Source organism: Eubalaena glacialis, chromosome 9, assembly GCF_028564815.1.
Source record: "Eubalaena glacialis isolate mEubGla1 chromosome 9, mEubGla1.1.hap2.+ XY, whole genome shotgun sequence".
Classification (NCBI taxonomy): domain Eukaryota; kingdom Metazoa; phylum Chordata; class Mammalia; order Artiodactyla; family Balaenidae; genus Eubalaena; species Eubalaena glacialis.
The window spans coordinates 2818964-2835043 of NC_083724.1; the positions used below are offsets into that span (position 1 = coordinate 2818964).

Below are 16080 nucleotides of genomic sequence, written 5' to 3' on the forward strand. Positions count from 1 at the left end.
AACTGGAGTTTAGTCAAAAGAATTTTATTAACAGTTTTACTGAAATATAATCCACATACCATAAAATTCATTGAGTTTTGTCCCGTGCATTCATCCCGGCTGCCTGCGGGCTTGGACTTAACTGTGCACCCTCCACTGGCCTCGCTCGGTTCTAGGTTTTACTCTTTCTCTCCTGCCTCCCCCTAGATCGGTAACTGTCTACCCCACTCCGCTGTTCCTCCTGCTAATTCACTAACACTGTTTCTTTTAGTGGTTACCTTAGGATTTTTAACGTGCGTGTTTACCTTAAATTCTAGGTTTCACCCACCTTCGAAATTAACTTCGAATAACTCAATTCCAGGCAGCCTGAGGACGGCCCCGCCTTCTCCCAGTTACCGAGCCCGTCAACTCCACTTCAACTCAGGCTACAGGAGCTGGGTTTTGTCCTTTCCAAGTGAGTTTGGGGCAGACACAGCAGTTCCTGCTCCTGTGAACACGGGAGAGGAAAAGGGCGCCAGGGAAGCCCCCCCAGACGCCCCCTCCCTCCTCACCGCGCCCTCGCCCCCCAACCCCGCCACTTTCAGGGAGCGCTCCGGCCCCACAAGGGGAGCCTAGAGCCCGGATGTGGGTCACCCCTCCCCCGGATCCGAAGGCGCTTAAGCACGCGGCGGCGTCCGCTCTCCGCCGGGCCCTCAGGCCAGGCCGGCCCGCTCCAGGTCCTGGGGCAGGATGCGGCCCTTCTTGCGGGCCTTCTCCAGGCGCCGCTCGGCCCTGGCCGCCTTCTTCTCGCGCACGTTCTGCCGCCGCCTGTCCTGCCGCCGCTGCATCCTCCCCACCACGTGCGCCGTGCGCTTCTCCCACGCGCGCTGCCGCTGCGCCCGCCGCTTCTCCTTGCGCTTCAGGGCCTCCTGCAGCAGGCGCTCGTCGTCGCGGATCTTCACGCCCTCGGCCTTGTACAGCACGTTAGTCCACTGCATCTTGGCCTCGAGCTCCCGGGCCTGGCCCGCGTCCTGGTCCCGCAGCTCCTCCAGCCGGGCCCGCCGCGCCTGCAGGCGCTCCAGCAGCTGTCGGTAGTTCCTGCCCGTCAGCGGCGTCAGGTTCCCCTTCAGCTTCTGCCTCTTCTCCTTCCTGCGCTGCGCCTTGCTGCCCGGCTCCTCCTCGCTCACCTCCACCTCGGGGGAGAGGGCGATGTGAGCCGAGCGCCACTTCCCGCCCGCCCGCCCGGGGCCCCGCGCACTGCGGCCACCTCCGCCCGCCCGACGGCCGCGCGGCGCTCACCTTATTGAAGAGCAGCCCCGGCCGGGCCTGCGCCTCCTCGCGGGACGCCTCGGGAGGCGGCTCAGCGGCCTCCGCCCCCTCGGGGGCCTTGGCCGCCTTCTCCTTTGCTCTCAGCTCCCTCCGCTTCCTCTTCTTCCGGTCGCGCTCCTGCTTCCTCCGGCGTCTTTTCTCCGAAGCGGCGGGAGACGACAACTCGGCGCGGCCCTGCGGCGCAAGCAGGTGCTCGCTCGTAAGGTTCTCCCAACCGCGGGGCCCCCAGCCGGGCACACGGAATCAAGGCAGGAAAAAGGGCCCGCCCCGTGCAGCGTTCCACCCGGAGGTGACCTGGCACCCAAAGTGCACCCAAAACAAGGACAAGGGGACCCCATGAGAACCATGCCTTCCGGACCCCAGGAATCTACCATACTAGGGCACTTCCCAAACATGGTGCCTCTAAGTCTCCCCAGTGACCCAATAAGGGACGTGTGGTCCTCCATCATTTCAGAGACAAGGACGGGGGCTGAGCCGAGGCCACCACCCAGACCTCGGCGTTGGGTCAGAACACCGCACCTGTGCAGACCAGCGCACGATTCTGACCCCTGCGGGGCCGCCAAGGGTGCTCTGGACCACTGCAGGAAGGCAGGGCCCTCGGGCCTGTGCCAGGACAGTGCAGAAAGAAGCCAGGGGACTGTCCCCACACAGCAGGAGGCTTGGGGGAGGACCACAGGAAAAGGGGGGGGGGGTGGCGATGCCATCCGCGCTGAGGCTGGTTGAGGTCCTGGAGCGTCCCATGGCTGTCACCTCGGGCTGGTCACCTCATCTCAGGCCCTGGCTTACCTCACAGGGCCGTCGAGCATTTAGATGGACAAACGTGCAGGAATTGTCACCCAGTGTGGGTGTGTTAGCAAAATCAGCTTCCCTGAGGGAAGAGGCTGAGCCTCTCTCCAAGACCGCAGAACAGAAGAGCCAGAAGCTCAGCGTGGCCAGCAGGAGGGGGACCCTGGGGACCGAGCTCCCCAAGATGACAAGAACTACACCTGACGTCTTGCAGAACAGAGCTGCCGAGGCCCTGGCAGCACCCGCTGCAGGGGCGGGAACGGGCTGACCGCCCCCCCCCCGCCCTGTCAGCCCCACCCCCCCACCCCCCGCCCTGTCAGCCCCGTAACAGCTGGCAGAGCTGGGGCCAACCTCAGCAAGCACCTGGGCGTCTTCTCTCCAGGCAGGGTGCGGAAACCACCACAGGACCCAGAGGTCTCCTCCACCTACCTGGCCCCGCGCCTCCCGGATCTTCTCATGCAGGCGCTGCCGCAGAACGTCCAAGGCAAATACAGAGCCAGGCTCGTTGACCAGACCATCTACAAAGAAGGAGTCAGAGAACCAAAAGGAGACTCCCCCACGCCCCGACCTTCCTGTGCCCTCCCCAAGGGCCCAGCTTCGAAGCCTGAGTCTCCATACACTGCCCCCTCCAGTGACCACTCGTGGATCTGCAGGTCAGTTCCAGTAAATTCTACCCTACCTCTTCAAGCTGGATTGGCCTCCAGGACAGGACATCCTCATGTAGTGCGGGCCAAACCCACCTCCCACTTCTTCCAACTTCTGCAGTGCCCCCCAGACCCAGAGGCAGCTCTCACAACACCACTTCAGAGACGTGAGGGCAGTAAAGCTCTTCAAGCCAAGCTGCTCCAGGACCTCAGTGGGACACGGCCTTGCCCCTCGCCATCCCAGTTACTATGTGGCCTGGAACTACTGTGCACTTCCTGAGATTCCCATCCACCCCCAGAGGCCCCGTGATCTGTCCTCTGAAAACGCGTTCTTCGGGAAGTCTCACGCTATCTGATCATGCTGTTACGACCAGAGAGGACCACGTTTATATCTGTCCCAAATCTCAGTCGACCCTGCCCACCCCCCTCACCTGCAGGGGCCCCGCTGGAGCTGGAGGCCTCCTCCTTCTTCTCCTTGGCTGCCACTGGCGTCCTGGCTTGAGACTTCTCCGCAGGGGCCTGGGCCTTGGGTTCTGCAGCCTTCTCCTCCCGCTCCCGGGATTTCTTCTGTGCTCTCTTCCTCTTCTTTCTGGGGGGCCCAGCAGCTTCTGAGACTTGAGTTTTGCCAGCTGAAACACAAAATGAGAAAGGGCTGCCACCCCAATCCCTGTGACCCATTCAATAGGTAGGAAGGTCTTGCAAAGGCTTTGGTCCTAGAAAAATGCCAAAAGCCAATCAGGATGGGGGATATGGAGACCCTCATCCGTTGAACTCAGAACCACAAACTTCCTAGAAAGCAGACTAGCCACACTCATCAAAACCCTGAAAAACATCCACACGCTGACCCAGCAGTCTGCCTGCGAGAACTCATGCTGGGGAATGCAAAAAGATGTGGCCTCAGCATGTTCATCAAAACATCCTTTTTTGAGTGAAAAACTAAGAAAACCTAAATATCAATCTACAGTGACAATGATGGCACCGCCACAAAACAAACTATGACGTACCCAACAAAAAATAATGGCATAGGCTTTCATTTTAACAGATTGAGAGAGAATTCTCTGGCGGTCCAGTGGTTAGGACACCGCGCTCTCACTGCCGAGGGCCTGGGTTCAATCCGTGGTCGGGGACCTAAGATCCCAGAAGTGTGTGTGGAGGAGAGGGCAGAAAATGTTTACATTCTAAAAGGAAAATGAGAATTGAGTACACAAAGTAGGAGCCAAATTGTTTCAGTGAGAAATACTCAGAAGAAGTTTCAGAAAGACACAGATCTAACTAGTAACTGAGTGACGAAAAAATTCACTTAACTTCATTTTTCTACGGTGAACATATTTTCCTTGTATAAAAAAAAAAAGGTTTTCCCTCTGGTAGGTCCGTGGCAGACGCTGCCACTCTCCCCTCCTCTGCGCCAGGACAGGCCAGTTATTGTCTGTTTCACCTACTTGTGTATCTGCCTCCTGAGGGAGCCCTTGTCACCACTGCCGTGTAAACTCCCATTAGCAGGAGCCATCTTCTTCCTTCCTTCTCCCCACACCACCACCAGGCCCACAGTAATGGGCTGAAAAAGTAATTTTTTCATCATCACTCGTACCCGTCTTCCCACCCAGCGTGGAGAGCTGGCTAAGCCTGTTCACGACGCCCAACGGCAGAGCAACCATTCCACGGGGTCACCTCCTCCAAACCCCGGCCGAGCTTCCAGCCCGGAGGGCGCATATCTGAATCCTTCAGACTCCCAGACGGATGCCCCCAACGAGCAAGGGAAATGGCGTTGCCTTTAAGCATCCCTTTCAATTCTTCGCTCTACTATTTCACAGGCTTGTTTCACGCATCTACGTGTCTACTCCACCTGAAGGCTACTCAGGTGCGGTGTGGGGCAGACACCGACCTCCGCCGCGGAGGGGAGTGGGGACGCTGGGGCGTGGAGGGGCGCCCCCTTCCGAAGCCCTCCCAGTCCCGGCCGCGGGCTGCGCTTTACCCGACTTGCGCTTCTGTGGTTCGGGGCTGGGCTGGGAGCAGATCTTCTTGGCCAGACTCTGCAGGTAGGCGTCCTTCGCGAGCAGAGAAGCCATGGCTGGAGGTTCGGGGGTCGGGCGGGCCTCGCTCCGGGGTCCTACTCGGGGGGAGGAGAGCCGGGGTGCAGCGCCCCGCGCCGGCACCGGCAACCGCAGGCACATCCACTGCCCCCGGCCGGCGCGACCCTCTCCCCTTCCGCTGCGCACGCCGGGAACCAGCACGTGGGCAGGCGCGGCCGGCCGAGCGCCGAGCAGCCAACGCGCGACGCTCGATTAACCAGGTGGCTCCACCGGAAGAGGCGCGGGGGGCGGGGCGCAAAGCATTATGGGGCGGGGGCGGGGACCGCGCCCGGCACCCGGTAGGTGCTCGGTACCCGTAGGGGCGACAGGAACAGATCCGCAGTAATTTAGTCCTCTGGGGGCTCAGACCCCAAGTAGGAGCTGGCGAGACCGCGTTCGTTCAGAAAGGACTGCGCGCCGGGCAGGTTCCAAGGCCCCGGGGTACAAGCGGCGAAGAAAACACACAGCAGTGTCCTCCTGAAGTTTATGTTTCAGTGGCGACTGGTAATAAATTCAGAGTGACGTGGCGGGTCGTGGGCTGTCATGTCCTCCGTACACTGGGACGGTGATCTCCCTCTGGGAAGGAGATAAAGCACGCCGGCGACAGGGCTTGGGATTGATGTCCCGGCTCTTCTGGGGTGACACCCGCCTCCCGCTTCTCAGGTGAGCCTGGCTCCAGGCACTGGGCCTCGCGTTCCACCTGGGTTGAGTCCTGAACCTCCCACTTCACTTCCCAGCTCCATGACCATGAGCACAGCACTTCAACCCCTTCCGAGCCTGTGGTCACCCCTCTCTGAGATGCCAGTAACGAGCACCGACTCGGGGTGCAACCAGAGGCACGACGCCTGGGCCACGTGATATGCAATAATGGCAGCTTTTCATGCATTCACCAAACATTAGGGCCCTTCCTAGACAGCTCCTTCTAGGCAATGGAAATGCAGCCATGACTGCAAGCTGACAAAGCCCTTGCTTGCCCAGAGCCCCCCGTGAGGAGAAGGCTGATACGGAGCCCAGTGTTGTCCAGGCAGAGCCCAGGGGCTGTTTTCCAACAGCCACGGAGACCAAGGGTGGTCCAAAACCGATTGGGGCTGAGCAAGAAAAGGAACCAACCAAAGCAAAACGGTGGAGCTGGTTTTATTCAACAGTCTCATTACAAAAATAACCAAAACGTGTGCAGCAGCGGAATTAGGAAGGACCCTGCCTGATTTCTGCAAGAGTGGGCAGCCCCCTTTCCCCACAGCCCTGCAGGGGCAGTCAGCTAGCGCAGGGAGCCTCAGGGCAAGGTAGCGGGCAGAGCTCTGCGTGGGGGCCTGGCCTTGGCTAGTACTGTCCACTCCGAGCACTTGCGTCCTCCACTGTAAACACCTTGCTCAGGGCAGGTCTCCCAATGCTGGGCATCCTCCCTGCCCCGCTGTTAGGTCCTCAACGGGACAAACTATCCTGGAAACTTCCTTCCATCCAGCCAGCCAGGAAGGTAGCAAATAAGAGGTGACGACAAGAGGAAGGATGGGCCACCCTGGCACGGCTGGGGGTACTGCTTTCCCCCAACACTCCTAGGTGGGCTGTCTCTGGGCTGACACGGTTCCGAAAGAGGCCACGGCGGCTCCCCAAGTGGGCCCCAAGGCTGAAGGGAGTTGAGGCTGTGGTGGGCCCAGAGGGGAGCACTGGATTTCACTCCTAAGGTCTAGGGGCCCGGGGAGAGGAGCCCGGGGGGGCTCAGGCGTGCTCCGTGGGGCCGGGGCCACCGGCGTGGGAGTGGGCAGGGGCTGCAGCCTGCAGGGGGCCAGCACTGGGCTCCGGGGACGCCGGCAGAGGGATTGAGAGGCCGTCAGCGGAGTCTGTGTCGAGGTCCAGCCTCCAGTAAGCTTCACACAGAGGCAGATCATTAGCTTCGCAAAGACTTGAGCTTTTCCACCACCAGAAACCCAGGGAGAGACAGGAGCAGGAAGAGAGGGAAGCCAGGGAGGGAAAGCGAGACAGAAGCAGAGTTAAGGAAACACAGACCACACCCCAGGCCTGCCTTCCCCTCCTCTCCTCGGTGCCGGCCCCTCCGTCAAGTGGCCTGGCTGAGGGCGAGGCGCGGGCGGCTGCCCCTGCTTCCGGGTCCTCCGGAGAATCCGAAAGGGAGCCTTCCGGGACCAGCCACCAGCAGGCTGTGACCTCGGCTGGTCCCTTCCACTGACCAACCGGTGTCCCTCCTGCCAAGTGGCATTCCTAGTCCCTGCCGCCACCTCCTGTCCTGGCTCCAGCTGCCCTCCTGCTGCAGGGAGCTGCCAGCCTGGCCACACGCTCCCACCAGCTGCAGGAACCAGCGTCCAGAGCTCGCTATGGCCTCCACGGTCCCGACACTTTGCAAGGCCCCTGAGGGCAGAGAGCCTGTCTTCCTTCTGGGTCTGGCCCTGGCTGGGACTCGGCCTGAATGGGGTGGCAGTTAGGAGCGGAGGCCCTGGTGTTGTGTGTGACCTCAAACAGGCCCCCGGCCCCTTGAACTCAGTCTCCCGTCTCTAATATGGGGACAGCAGGGCCGGCCTCTCAGGGCGAGGACGCAGGTGATGGGCACGGCTCGTGAAGGCTGTCAAGGGGGCGACTAGAGCATGTCCCGCCCCCACACTTGTCTCGCTGGCTTTCTCCCGAATCCTGCCCTGCCTCTCGCTCCCTCCCTTGCTCCTGCCCTCAGCGTTCAGCCTCAGAAACCATCCTGGACACAGAGCGGAGTCTCAAGGAGAGTGGAGGGCAAGAGGCAGAGAAAGAGCAAATCGTGAGCAGAAAGCAGGGCAGCGAGCGTGGAGATGGGGGTGCAGGCAGCCGGGACGTGCAGGGAGGCCGGAGGACGGGCTGAGCGCTGGTGGCCCGGGTCGGGGGCCGAGCAGGGAGGGGCTGACAGCCCGCTGGCCCAGCCTCAGCCGAGCCCCAGCCACTGACAGGCATTTACAGACGAGAGAGGAACTCAGCCTCTCGAGGCACCGGGAACAGCGGGAAGGGACCCCAGGCCGGACCAGAAGCCCCTCTGGCTGAACCAGAGACTGCCGGGCCCAGAGCCAGGACGTGAGGAGCCTGGCTCTCAGGCCCCCTGGGTTCCACTGCAGCCCTGTCCCTCTGGCCCTCAGCCTCGAGAGGCAGGGCTGAATTGCTGGCCTGCAGCTGCTCAGTCCAGGGGCCTGGCCCTTGGGGGCAGCAGGGGGACAAACACAGGGACATAGGGGACAAGCAGGGCTGTGAGCAACGTCCCCAGCAGGGTCTGGAACCCCCCAGGGACCCACTTGGGACCCCTCTCTGAAGGCCTGGTATGTAGGAGGCACCCGCCGCATGTCTGCTGAGCCGTGGGTATCAGGGACTAGAGAAGGCCCCAGAACCCTCTGGAAGAGGCCCTCTGTCCCTTCCCGCAAAGGCCAAGATGGGCGGGGACCATGAGGGGTGGCACTGAGTCCAGCGCAGTGAAACCAAGCCCCAGACCACTGGCTCTGGGCGTCTGTGGCCCCAGCATGGCCGCCACGGGACAGAAAGGAGCATTGAACATCCATGACAGGAAGGACACATTTGTCCGGCAAGGGCGAGAGGGGGTGTGGACTCCATGTCTGCCGGACCGAGTCTCGATCTTTCCAAGCTAATGGGGACGGAGATGGGGGGTCTCTCCAGCCTCAGTTTCCCCAAATGTAATTACACCTGGACTCTTGCTTTCTCAGGGCCCCTCCAGCTCAAACCGCCTCAGGTCTCAGGATTCTGAGTGGCCACACGAGGGCTGGGGTGACAGGTCTTGCTCACTGCTGTATCCCTGGGGCTCAGCATGGGCCTGGCATGCAGGAGGGCTGTGGTCTGTGAACAAGGCTGAGCTGAATGGGAGCTCAGTGGTCCGAGTTCCCAGGCCTGGCTTTCAAGGCCATCCTCTGCTTGGGTTTTCTCCTCCTCCTTCCCAGGAGCCCCCACCCCTGACACCCACGGTGGGTATTCAGTGACACCCCTATGGAACTGCATCCCTGGGCAAGCACTGGAGTCCTGGACATGAGCCTGGGTGGCCAAGAGAGCTAGCCCGGCCTTGGTTGGAATGTTTAGATATTGCTTAGACAGCTAAGAGGGACAGACAAGCCCCCAGACAGAAATGCTGGCTTGGCCCTCCCAACCCTTGAGGTTCTGTGATTTTCATCCCGATGCCCAGGCCCTGGTAGACGGCGTAGGTTGTCTGTCCATCAAACGCTCTGACCATGAGGTCTCCTCTGAAACCCAGGCAAAGGGCTCTGTTGCCGAGACCGGGAAGGATTTGGAAAAACAGGACCTTCGGGCTGCCAGGTGGGGCTGGGCCGCCCCTGCTGGCCGGGCCCAGGTCCGCAGGTCCGCTCTGCACGGGGTCCAGCCCTATTTGTACCTGGACGAGTAATACTCCTCCTCCAGCTCGTACAGGTCTACGGAGACCTCATCCCGCAGGGCGACGAGCTTCCTGTCACACTCCTCCCGCAGAGCTCGCAGCTGCTGGTTGCGCTGGTCGATGGCCTCATTCACCGACGGGAAGTCGTTGAGGATGAGGAACTGCTTGAGGTCGGACACCAGCTTCATCAGGGACTCGCCGGCTCGGACCTGCGTTGATGCGGACGGGGCAGCACAGTGAGGGACTGACGGCAGCCTGCTTCCGTGTGCCTGACGCTGGGTAAGCAATGGCCTCAGCTGCCTCATCTGCAAAGTGGGACCACGGCACTAACATAGGGTCATTGTGAGAAGTGAGGGAACTAGAGCGTAAGCTACAGGGCGGGGCGGGAGGCAGGGTCCCGGGCACCAAGGCAGGTGCCGTCAGCCTCCCGGTCCCCACGCACCCCTGGCCTCTGCCTTCTACTCCTGCTGGTACGATCACCGATCTCGTGTGTTATTCGAGCCCCCACGCTGCTTCTCAAAACCTCAAACCCCAGATCAAACTACCATCCCATTTAACCTCCTGCCCTGCTCTTCCGCAGGAGCAGCGCATCTGCCAGTTGGGGGGGATTCCTTTAGGACCTCGTCCTGTGCATTTTCATCCGGGGGCACAGACCTATGGAAATACTTGGTTGCCCTGCTTGTTCTGTGACATCGAAAGGGATCAAAATGCACGTCCCGTTTCATCTGGCCATTTGCTTCCCGCACTTATAAAGAATCTTCAGCGAGGAAGGGGTGACCTGTTTCTAACCACCGCCCAGCACTCGACAGGATGGCCGTGGCCGGCTACCTGCCAGCCCCTTACGCGGCTGCCATGGACAGCCCTCCTCTCGAGTGGAGTCTCCTGAGAAGTGGTTTGCCCCCCACCCAGGGAACCCCAGTGGGGACCACAAGGCTCCTGGAGCCCGGGCTGTCCCCTCCACCTGGTGACTCACGATGTTGGCGGCTCGCACGTGCATCTCGTAATTATCCTGCTCGCCCTGAGTGGCCCTCGACACCTGCGTCTCGTCCTCAATCTGGAGGGCAAACGAGAAAGCCGAGAATGGGCAGGCGCCCCGGCCCTCAGGCACCCGGCAGTGGCGGCATGCCCGCACTCGCCACACCCTGTGGCCTATCGTGCCCTCTGCGCACCAGGCGCTGCCAACCAGACCTCAGGCCGCGTGCACCGTCACCCCCTCTAGCTCTGTTCTAAGGAGATGACAGGCACCTTCACCAGGACCAGTGGATGCCTAAGTACACCAGCCGCTGTGCCAGGCGCGGGGAGGTGTTGGTCCTGTCTTTTTTGGGGTATGGAGTCCTGTTCAGCACAGACTGCGTCCCTAGCTCAGGCGCTCACTGACCTGCTAAATGGATCAATAAAACGACAATGTATTTTGTTAAGTGACCATTTACCGAGTACTTCCTGGGCGCCAGGCACTGTGTTAGGCACTCGACCATCATCTTAGGAAACTCACAGAGGCCTGGACCGCCATCCCTGGTTTACAGGGGGGCAAACCTGAGGCCGGGACAGACCTGAGCCCACTCAAGGTGTCTCAGGCGGTAAACGGCAGAGCCAGGAGTCCTGCCCCGCCTGTAGCCTGTTAGGCCGCTAACTGTCCCAAACCACCCGCCAGGCCAGGGTCCGGGCAGGGGTCAGGGCACCCTAAGCGGTTAGGAGCCAGACTGCCCGGGTTCACATCCCGGCCCTGCCAGTTATTAGCAGAATGACTCTGGGCAGGTTGGTAAACCTTCTGAGCCTCAGTTTCCCCCTCTGAAAAGGGAGAGGAGAACAATGGTACCTGCCCCGTAGAGTTCTTGTGAAGATTAAATGGGACGAGACACAAACGGCCCTCTCGGCTCGGCCTGACACGTGGTGAGCACTAAATAAACTCTAGCTTTCATCGTCACTCTTAATGCTCAAACAAGCCTTACAGGTCTGCAGTGGTCGTGCAGAGATCCTGCCCCAATCCGGTCAGCGGGCTTGCCTGACCGGAACCGGACGCTGACCACTCTACCCACCTGGGAGGCCTTCCCCAGCTTCTCTCCCTGACCGCGTGCGCGCGCAGTAGTCCCCACAGTAACCGCTTTACACAGATAAACTCCTCCAGTCATCACAAGGACCCTACGATGCAGGGGAAACTGAGGCACTGAGAAGTCAAGACCTCATCCAAGCCCTTGCTGCTAGTAAGCGATGCTGGACATTGGATCCTGGCAATGCGACTGGAGTCCCCTACAACTGCCTCACCAGGACCTGTAATTGGCCAGTTTATCTGTTGACCTGTTTGTTATTGTCAATCCCCTTGCGGCTCTCCCAGATGTTCTCCCCATGGGGACAAGGGTTCACTGGTGTATCGCCATCACCTGGCCGGGAGCAGCCATGTTGAGTGGGTGCTGTTGAAAGCGGACACCCTGGCTCCACTCACCACTGTCCACAATCTCTAGACCCTGCTACTTCCCTTGGTCTCAGAAAGAGCAGCAGACCGGCGGCCCCCACCCACCTTGGCGGTCTTGATGATCTCGGTGAAGTTGTCCATGATGGACTTGACGTCATCCTTGAGCCGCTTGTTGTAAGACTGCAGCAGCGTCTCCTTGCTTTGCGGCAGGGCTCTCTGCTGGGCCATGGCGGGGCCTCAGGCACGGCAGGGGGCACCTGGGACCCAGAGTCTGGTGTGAGCGGGCGAACCCCAGCCTCCCACCCTCCAGGCCCCCGCCTCGGCAGGACCCGCAGCTCTCCGGGGACTCCCTTTCTGCCAAACACACTCGTCCAAGCATCCGCACACAGCGCACTGCGGCGTCTCCTCCGGCCCGCGCCCCTTCCCCGGGACCCCGACGACACCCTGCTGGGCTCCGGCGCAGCCTTCCCAGAGGCCAGGCCCACGCACGTCCCCACCTGCCCTGGCCAGCCGCTTCCCCGCCAGCACTTCTGCCCTACTCCTCACCCGAGGAGCCGCTCGGATCCTACCCCACCTCCTCCAAACGCACTTGGCCTTCACCCCCAATCAGCCGCCCTCGTCTCCACGCCGGGACCCCCGGGGGCCGCCCCACGAGACCTCTGGGCTCCTCCGCTCCGGGGTCTCTGCTGGGACCACGCTCCCGCCCCGCGCCAGGTGCCTCCGGGCTGCGCGTGCTCCGGTCCGGGTGGCCCCCCGACCGAACTCGCGGTTTTTAAGCCACTTTGGAGTAAATCGCAACGAGAAGGACGCCGACACCGCCGCCACGCCGCCCCAACGCCCACACCTGGTCTGCAGAGCCGGGGCCCGGCGGGTACCTGGCCAGGGCGGGCTGGGGACGAGCGCGCGCCCCTCCGGAGAAGTCCCGGCTCCCCGGCGCCTCTCCGCGCGCCTTTCCGGCAGCTCAGACCCCGTCGTCCGGCTCTAGGCACCGCCCGCCGGGCGGGAGAAAGTTCTGTCGCTTTAAATCCGAAATCCCGCGCAGGCTTCAGTTCTCGCGATCTCCGAGGTCGCATACATATTACCCACAATTCCCCTTCCTTTCTTTCTCCGCCAACCGTTCAAGATGGTGAGTACGTTTGGTGTCCGCGATGCTGGCTTTCGGATTTGGGTTCTATCCGCTGCCATCCTTCTCCAGGCGTGACCGCGCAGGGATCCTTCCACCGCCCAGCGCGAGAGGAGCCCCGCAGGGCCTCGCCTAGAGGCACTGGGGCCGGATAGACTCCTCGGCAGCCGGGCTGGGGGAGGAGGAGGAGGATCCCGGGAGCGCAGCGCCGCCATGCGGGGCTCGGGGCTGACAGGCCGGGGCGCTCCAGCGCCCCGGGGGCCGCCAGGGGTCTTGGGCAGGGGGTTCTCAGTCTGTCTGCCTCTGCTGTGTGGAGCCCGCCGGACTCCGAAAGGGGCCGCGGGGCTGTCGAGGCTCGTGCAGATGATGTGAAAGAATATTTGCTATCTGAGTGATGGTGAGGACGTCCCTAACCACCAAGATCGCTGATGCACGAGCGGGGGGGCGGTCGCCGGGCTCGGCGGCGCCTGGGGCCAGGTTTCCTCACGGGGATGCTTGGGGCCGGCCCGCCGCGCGCTCTCGTCTTCGGGAAGCCGGCCCGGGACCCACTCCTCTTCAGAGAGACTGTTGGGGAGGCGGCGGTTGAGCTGGGTGTTTCTTTTCGCCCAGCCGAAGGGAAAGAAGGCCAAGGGCAAGAAGGTGGCCCCGGCCCCTGCTGTGGTGAAGAAGCAGGAGGCCAAGAAGGTGGTCAACCCCTTGTTCGAGAAAAGGCCCAAGAATTTTGGCATTGGTGAGTAGGAGACGGGAAATGTTGCAAATGGCTGCTTAAATAACAAAGAAAAGCAGTTTATCGAACAGAAGGTTATGTTTTGGCCTTGTTAGAATTCAGTGAGTTTGGAGTCGAGGCTACGTGGATGGGGATTCTCGCGTTTTTGCCGCTTTCTAGCTGTAACCCGGCTCGGTTCTTAACCTCTCGCTCTGAGAGGGGGCGATGACGGCGCACCTGAGCGTGTGGCAGCGTGGAGCCCAGGTACTGGCCGTTGGGATTCAGCTTGGCCGTCACGCAGCTAGTTCTGCCAGAGCAGAGGCCATGGGACTGCGGTCCTGACATACGCCTTGGCTGCTCGTTGAATGAGGAGAGGTGCCGCCAGTCTCCCCTGTGATCCTAGGTGTTTGTGTGCAGGTGACGCAAAAGAACGTTTGCTGTCTGAGAGCTGGTGATGCCATCTTAAAGCACCGAGATCGCTGACGCACCTGCGCCCTTCTGCGTGGCCCTGAACACGAGCTTGACGAGGAGCTTGAGCCTCACGGTGTTGCCCTTTACTTCTCAGGACAGGACATCCAGCCCAAAAGGGACCTCACCCGCTTTGTCAAATGGCCCCGCTACATCCGCCTGCAGCGGCAAAGGGCTATCCTCTATAAGCGGCTGAAAGTGCCGCCCGCGATTAACCAGTTCACCCAGGCCTTGGACCGCCAAACAGGTGGGGTTCTGTGGCAGAAAAGCAGCGCTGGGGAGGGATTTCTTGGGCGTGGTCGCCACCTTTTCTTGGACACTGGCAGAGCTGAGGCCTGTAAAGGGGCAGTGGGTATTTTCAGTACGTTCGTTGGTTAAAACTTAGGATTCTTGGTCTAGTTTCCAGAACGTGATATACTAAAGAGACATTGTATATGATCTGAGATCTCTTGAACTGCAGTTGTATTCAGGACAGTGACCTAGCATTTGTGACGGTCAAGTGATGTAAGCTTTTAAACTATCGACCTGAACTGGCGGTCTTTTTTCAGCTACTCAGCTGCTTAAGCTGGCCCACAAGTACAGACCAGAGACAAAGCAAGAGAAGAAGCAGAGGTTGCTGGCCCGAGCTGAGAAGAAAGCTGCAGGCAAAGGGGATGTCCCCACCAAGAGGCCACCTGTCCTCCGAGCAGGTGAGTGGGCCCCTCCTTGAAGAGGGTGAGTGGTGGGGCAGGCTCTTGGCGATGATGCATGAATTTCTTCACCTGGAATCACTGTGAAGAGTAAAATCCGAGCTTTTTAACCCTGAGTCATAGCGGGGCCCCCGGTACAAGTGCTTTTGTGCCCAGACGCCCCACCCCTCTGCCATGCAGACTGGTTGTATGTTCTAGGGGTTAATACCATCACCACCTTGGTGGAGAACAAGAAGGCTCAGCTGGTGGTCATCGCACATGACGTGGATCCCATCGAGGTACGTGACTTGTTCTCAAGCGTTGACTGCGGGACTTAGACTGGTTGGGTCCTCGTTTGTACCGGGAAGATAGCTCAAAGCTAAATACTGGGTCTGGCAGAGGCCGTCGCAGGGTGGCGAGGACTGTCAGCTTTCCGTCTGAGGGCGTCCTGGCAAGGGATCCACCTGGTGGCTGTTGCAGTGATGTGACACTCTCACTGAACTAAACCTTGAAGTACAAGTGCAGGAGCTTTTTAACCCTGAGCAGTCGCCGCCACGTTAGCTTCTGAGTTTCCGCGTCCGCTCAGAACACTCTCCAGCGCTGACGCTGTCTTCCAGCTGGTGGTCTTCCTGCCCGCCCTGTGCCGGAAGATGGGGGTTCCCTACTGCATCATCAAGGGCAAGGCCAGGCTGGGGCGTCTGGTCCACAGGAAGACCTGCACCACCGTGGCCTTCACACAAGTCAACTCGTAAGTGTGCAGTGCAGCCCAGAATTCCCGAGAGTCACTAGGGGACAACCTTCTCCCCCGCCCCGCCCCCCCCCCCAAGTTTGCTTAGTTTCTCGGGATCTTTACCTTAAAGACCAACTTTAAAAGAATACTTTTTTCTGAACTTTTGCCGATGATGGTTATGAATTTCTTCACCTGAATAAACCATGTTGTCACGTTGTATCTGAGGCAGAAGGTTTGTGTTGGAGCTAAAAAGGAAGTCGCTGCTGCTTTCTGGAAGGGTAACTGAGAGGCCAATGACCCACATTTTCCCCTCTGCCTTGTTAGGGAAGACAAAGGTGCTCTGGCTAAGCTGGTGGAAGCCATCAGGACCAATTACAACGACAGATACGATGAGGTAGGTAGCACACTCATAACAGAATACCGTCTTTGACTAGGTTGCGTCTTTAGTCAGAAACTGGCTGGCTCTCGGCTCTTTCTGAGCAGTTGTATTTGCCAGTCAACTTGGAACAACCCAATAGAAGCGCGTGAAACGACCCGCCAAGCTGACTGCCTGTCTTCTTGTTACAGATCCGCCGTCACTGGGGAGGCAACGTCCTGGGTCCCAAATCAGTGGCTCGCATCGCCAAGCTGGAAAAGGCAAAGGCCAAAGAACTGGCCACCAAACTGGGCTAAGTGTACACTATTGATTTTTCTGTACATAAAAATAATAATAATAAAAAAAATCCTTCAGCCAGTGTTGGGCATTTTGGGTTAAAAGTTCAGGACAGTGGCAAGTAAACCCTGGGTCCTTATCCCTCATAGGGCAGCACTTGTGTGTTGGTCCAGTTTT

The 16080-nt window shown here is 60.1% G+C and overlaps 3 protein-coding genes and 5 non-coding genes across 9 annotated transcripts; 6 read left to right on the forward strand and 2 right to left on the reverse strand.

Moving 5' to 3' along the window:
- Positions 1-554: 554 nt before the first annotated feature.
- On the reverse strand, positions 555-5006 carry SURF6 (surfeit 6). Its single transcript, XM_061199650.1, has 5 exons — positions 4690-5006; positions 3149-3346; positions 2503-2591; positions 1258-1461; positions 555-1151 (listed from the first exon to the last, which is right to left on the reverse strand). Exons 1-5 carry the CDS (start codon positions 4886-4888, stop codon positions 672-674), a joined length of 1170 nt encoding a protein of 389 aa, XP_061055633.1. The 5' UTR covers positions 4889-5006; the 3' UTR covers positions 555-671.
- Positions 5007-5904: 898 nt separating this feature from the next.
- MED22 (mediator complex subunit 22) lies at positions 5905-12557 on the reverse strand. Of its 2 annotated transcripts, none has more exons than XM_061199657.1 (5): positions 12432-12557; positions 11662-11813; positions 10120-10200; positions 9147-9355; positions 5905-6692 (listed from the first exon to the last, which is right to left on the reverse strand). In XM_061199657.1, exons 2-5 carry the CDS (start codon positions 11782-11784, stop codon positions 6503-6505), a joined length of 603 nt encoding a protein of 200 aa, XP_061055640.1. In that variant the 5' UTR covers positions 11785-11813; positions 12432-12557; the 3' UTR covers positions 5905-6502. The 2 variants fall into 2 exon arrangements, with proteins under 2 accessions (XP_061055640.1, XP_061055641.1); XM_061199658.1 differs by having other exon boundaries at positions 12401-12557.
- RPL7A (ribosomal protein L7a) lies at positions 11783-15984 on the forward strand. Its single transcript, XM_061200831.1, has 10 exons — positions 11783-11830; positions 11933-12529; positions 12785-13032; positions 13117-13409; positions 13951-14100; positions 14402-14542; positions 14741-14820; positions 15139-15269; positions 15576-15645; positions 15819-15984. Exons 1-10 carry the CDS (start codon positions 11783-11785, stop codon positions 15921-15923), a joined length of 1863 nt encoding a protein of 620 aa, XP_061056814.1. The 3' UTR covers positions 15924-15984.
- On the forward strand, positions 13038-13112 carry LOC133098439 (small nucleolar RNA SNORD24). Its single transcript, XR_009702148.1, has one exon. It is a non-coding gene; the product is annotated as a small nucleolar RNA SNORD24 (small nucleolar RNA).
- LOC133098440 (small nucleolar RNA SNORD24) lies at positions 13798-13872 on the forward strand. The gene has a single exon (XR_009702149.1). It is a non-coding gene; the product is annotated as a small nucleolar RNA SNORD24 (small nucleolar RNA).
- Positions 14589-14663, forward strand: LOC133098436 (small nucleolar RNA SNORD36). The gene has a single exon (XR_009702145.1). It is a non-coding gene; the product is annotated as a small nucleolar RNA SNORD36 (small nucleolar RNA).
- Positions 14996-15068, forward strand: LOC133098437 (small nucleolar RNA SNORD36). Its single transcript, XR_009702146.1, has one exon. It is a non-coding gene; the product is annotated as a small nucleolar RNA SNORD36 (small nucleolar RNA).
- Positions 15415-15481, forward strand: LOC133098438 (small nucleolar RNA SNORD36). The gene has a single exon (XR_009702147.1). It is a non-coding gene; the product is annotated as a small nucleolar RNA SNORD36 (small nucleolar RNA).
- Positions 15985-16080: the final 96 nt, after the last annotated feature.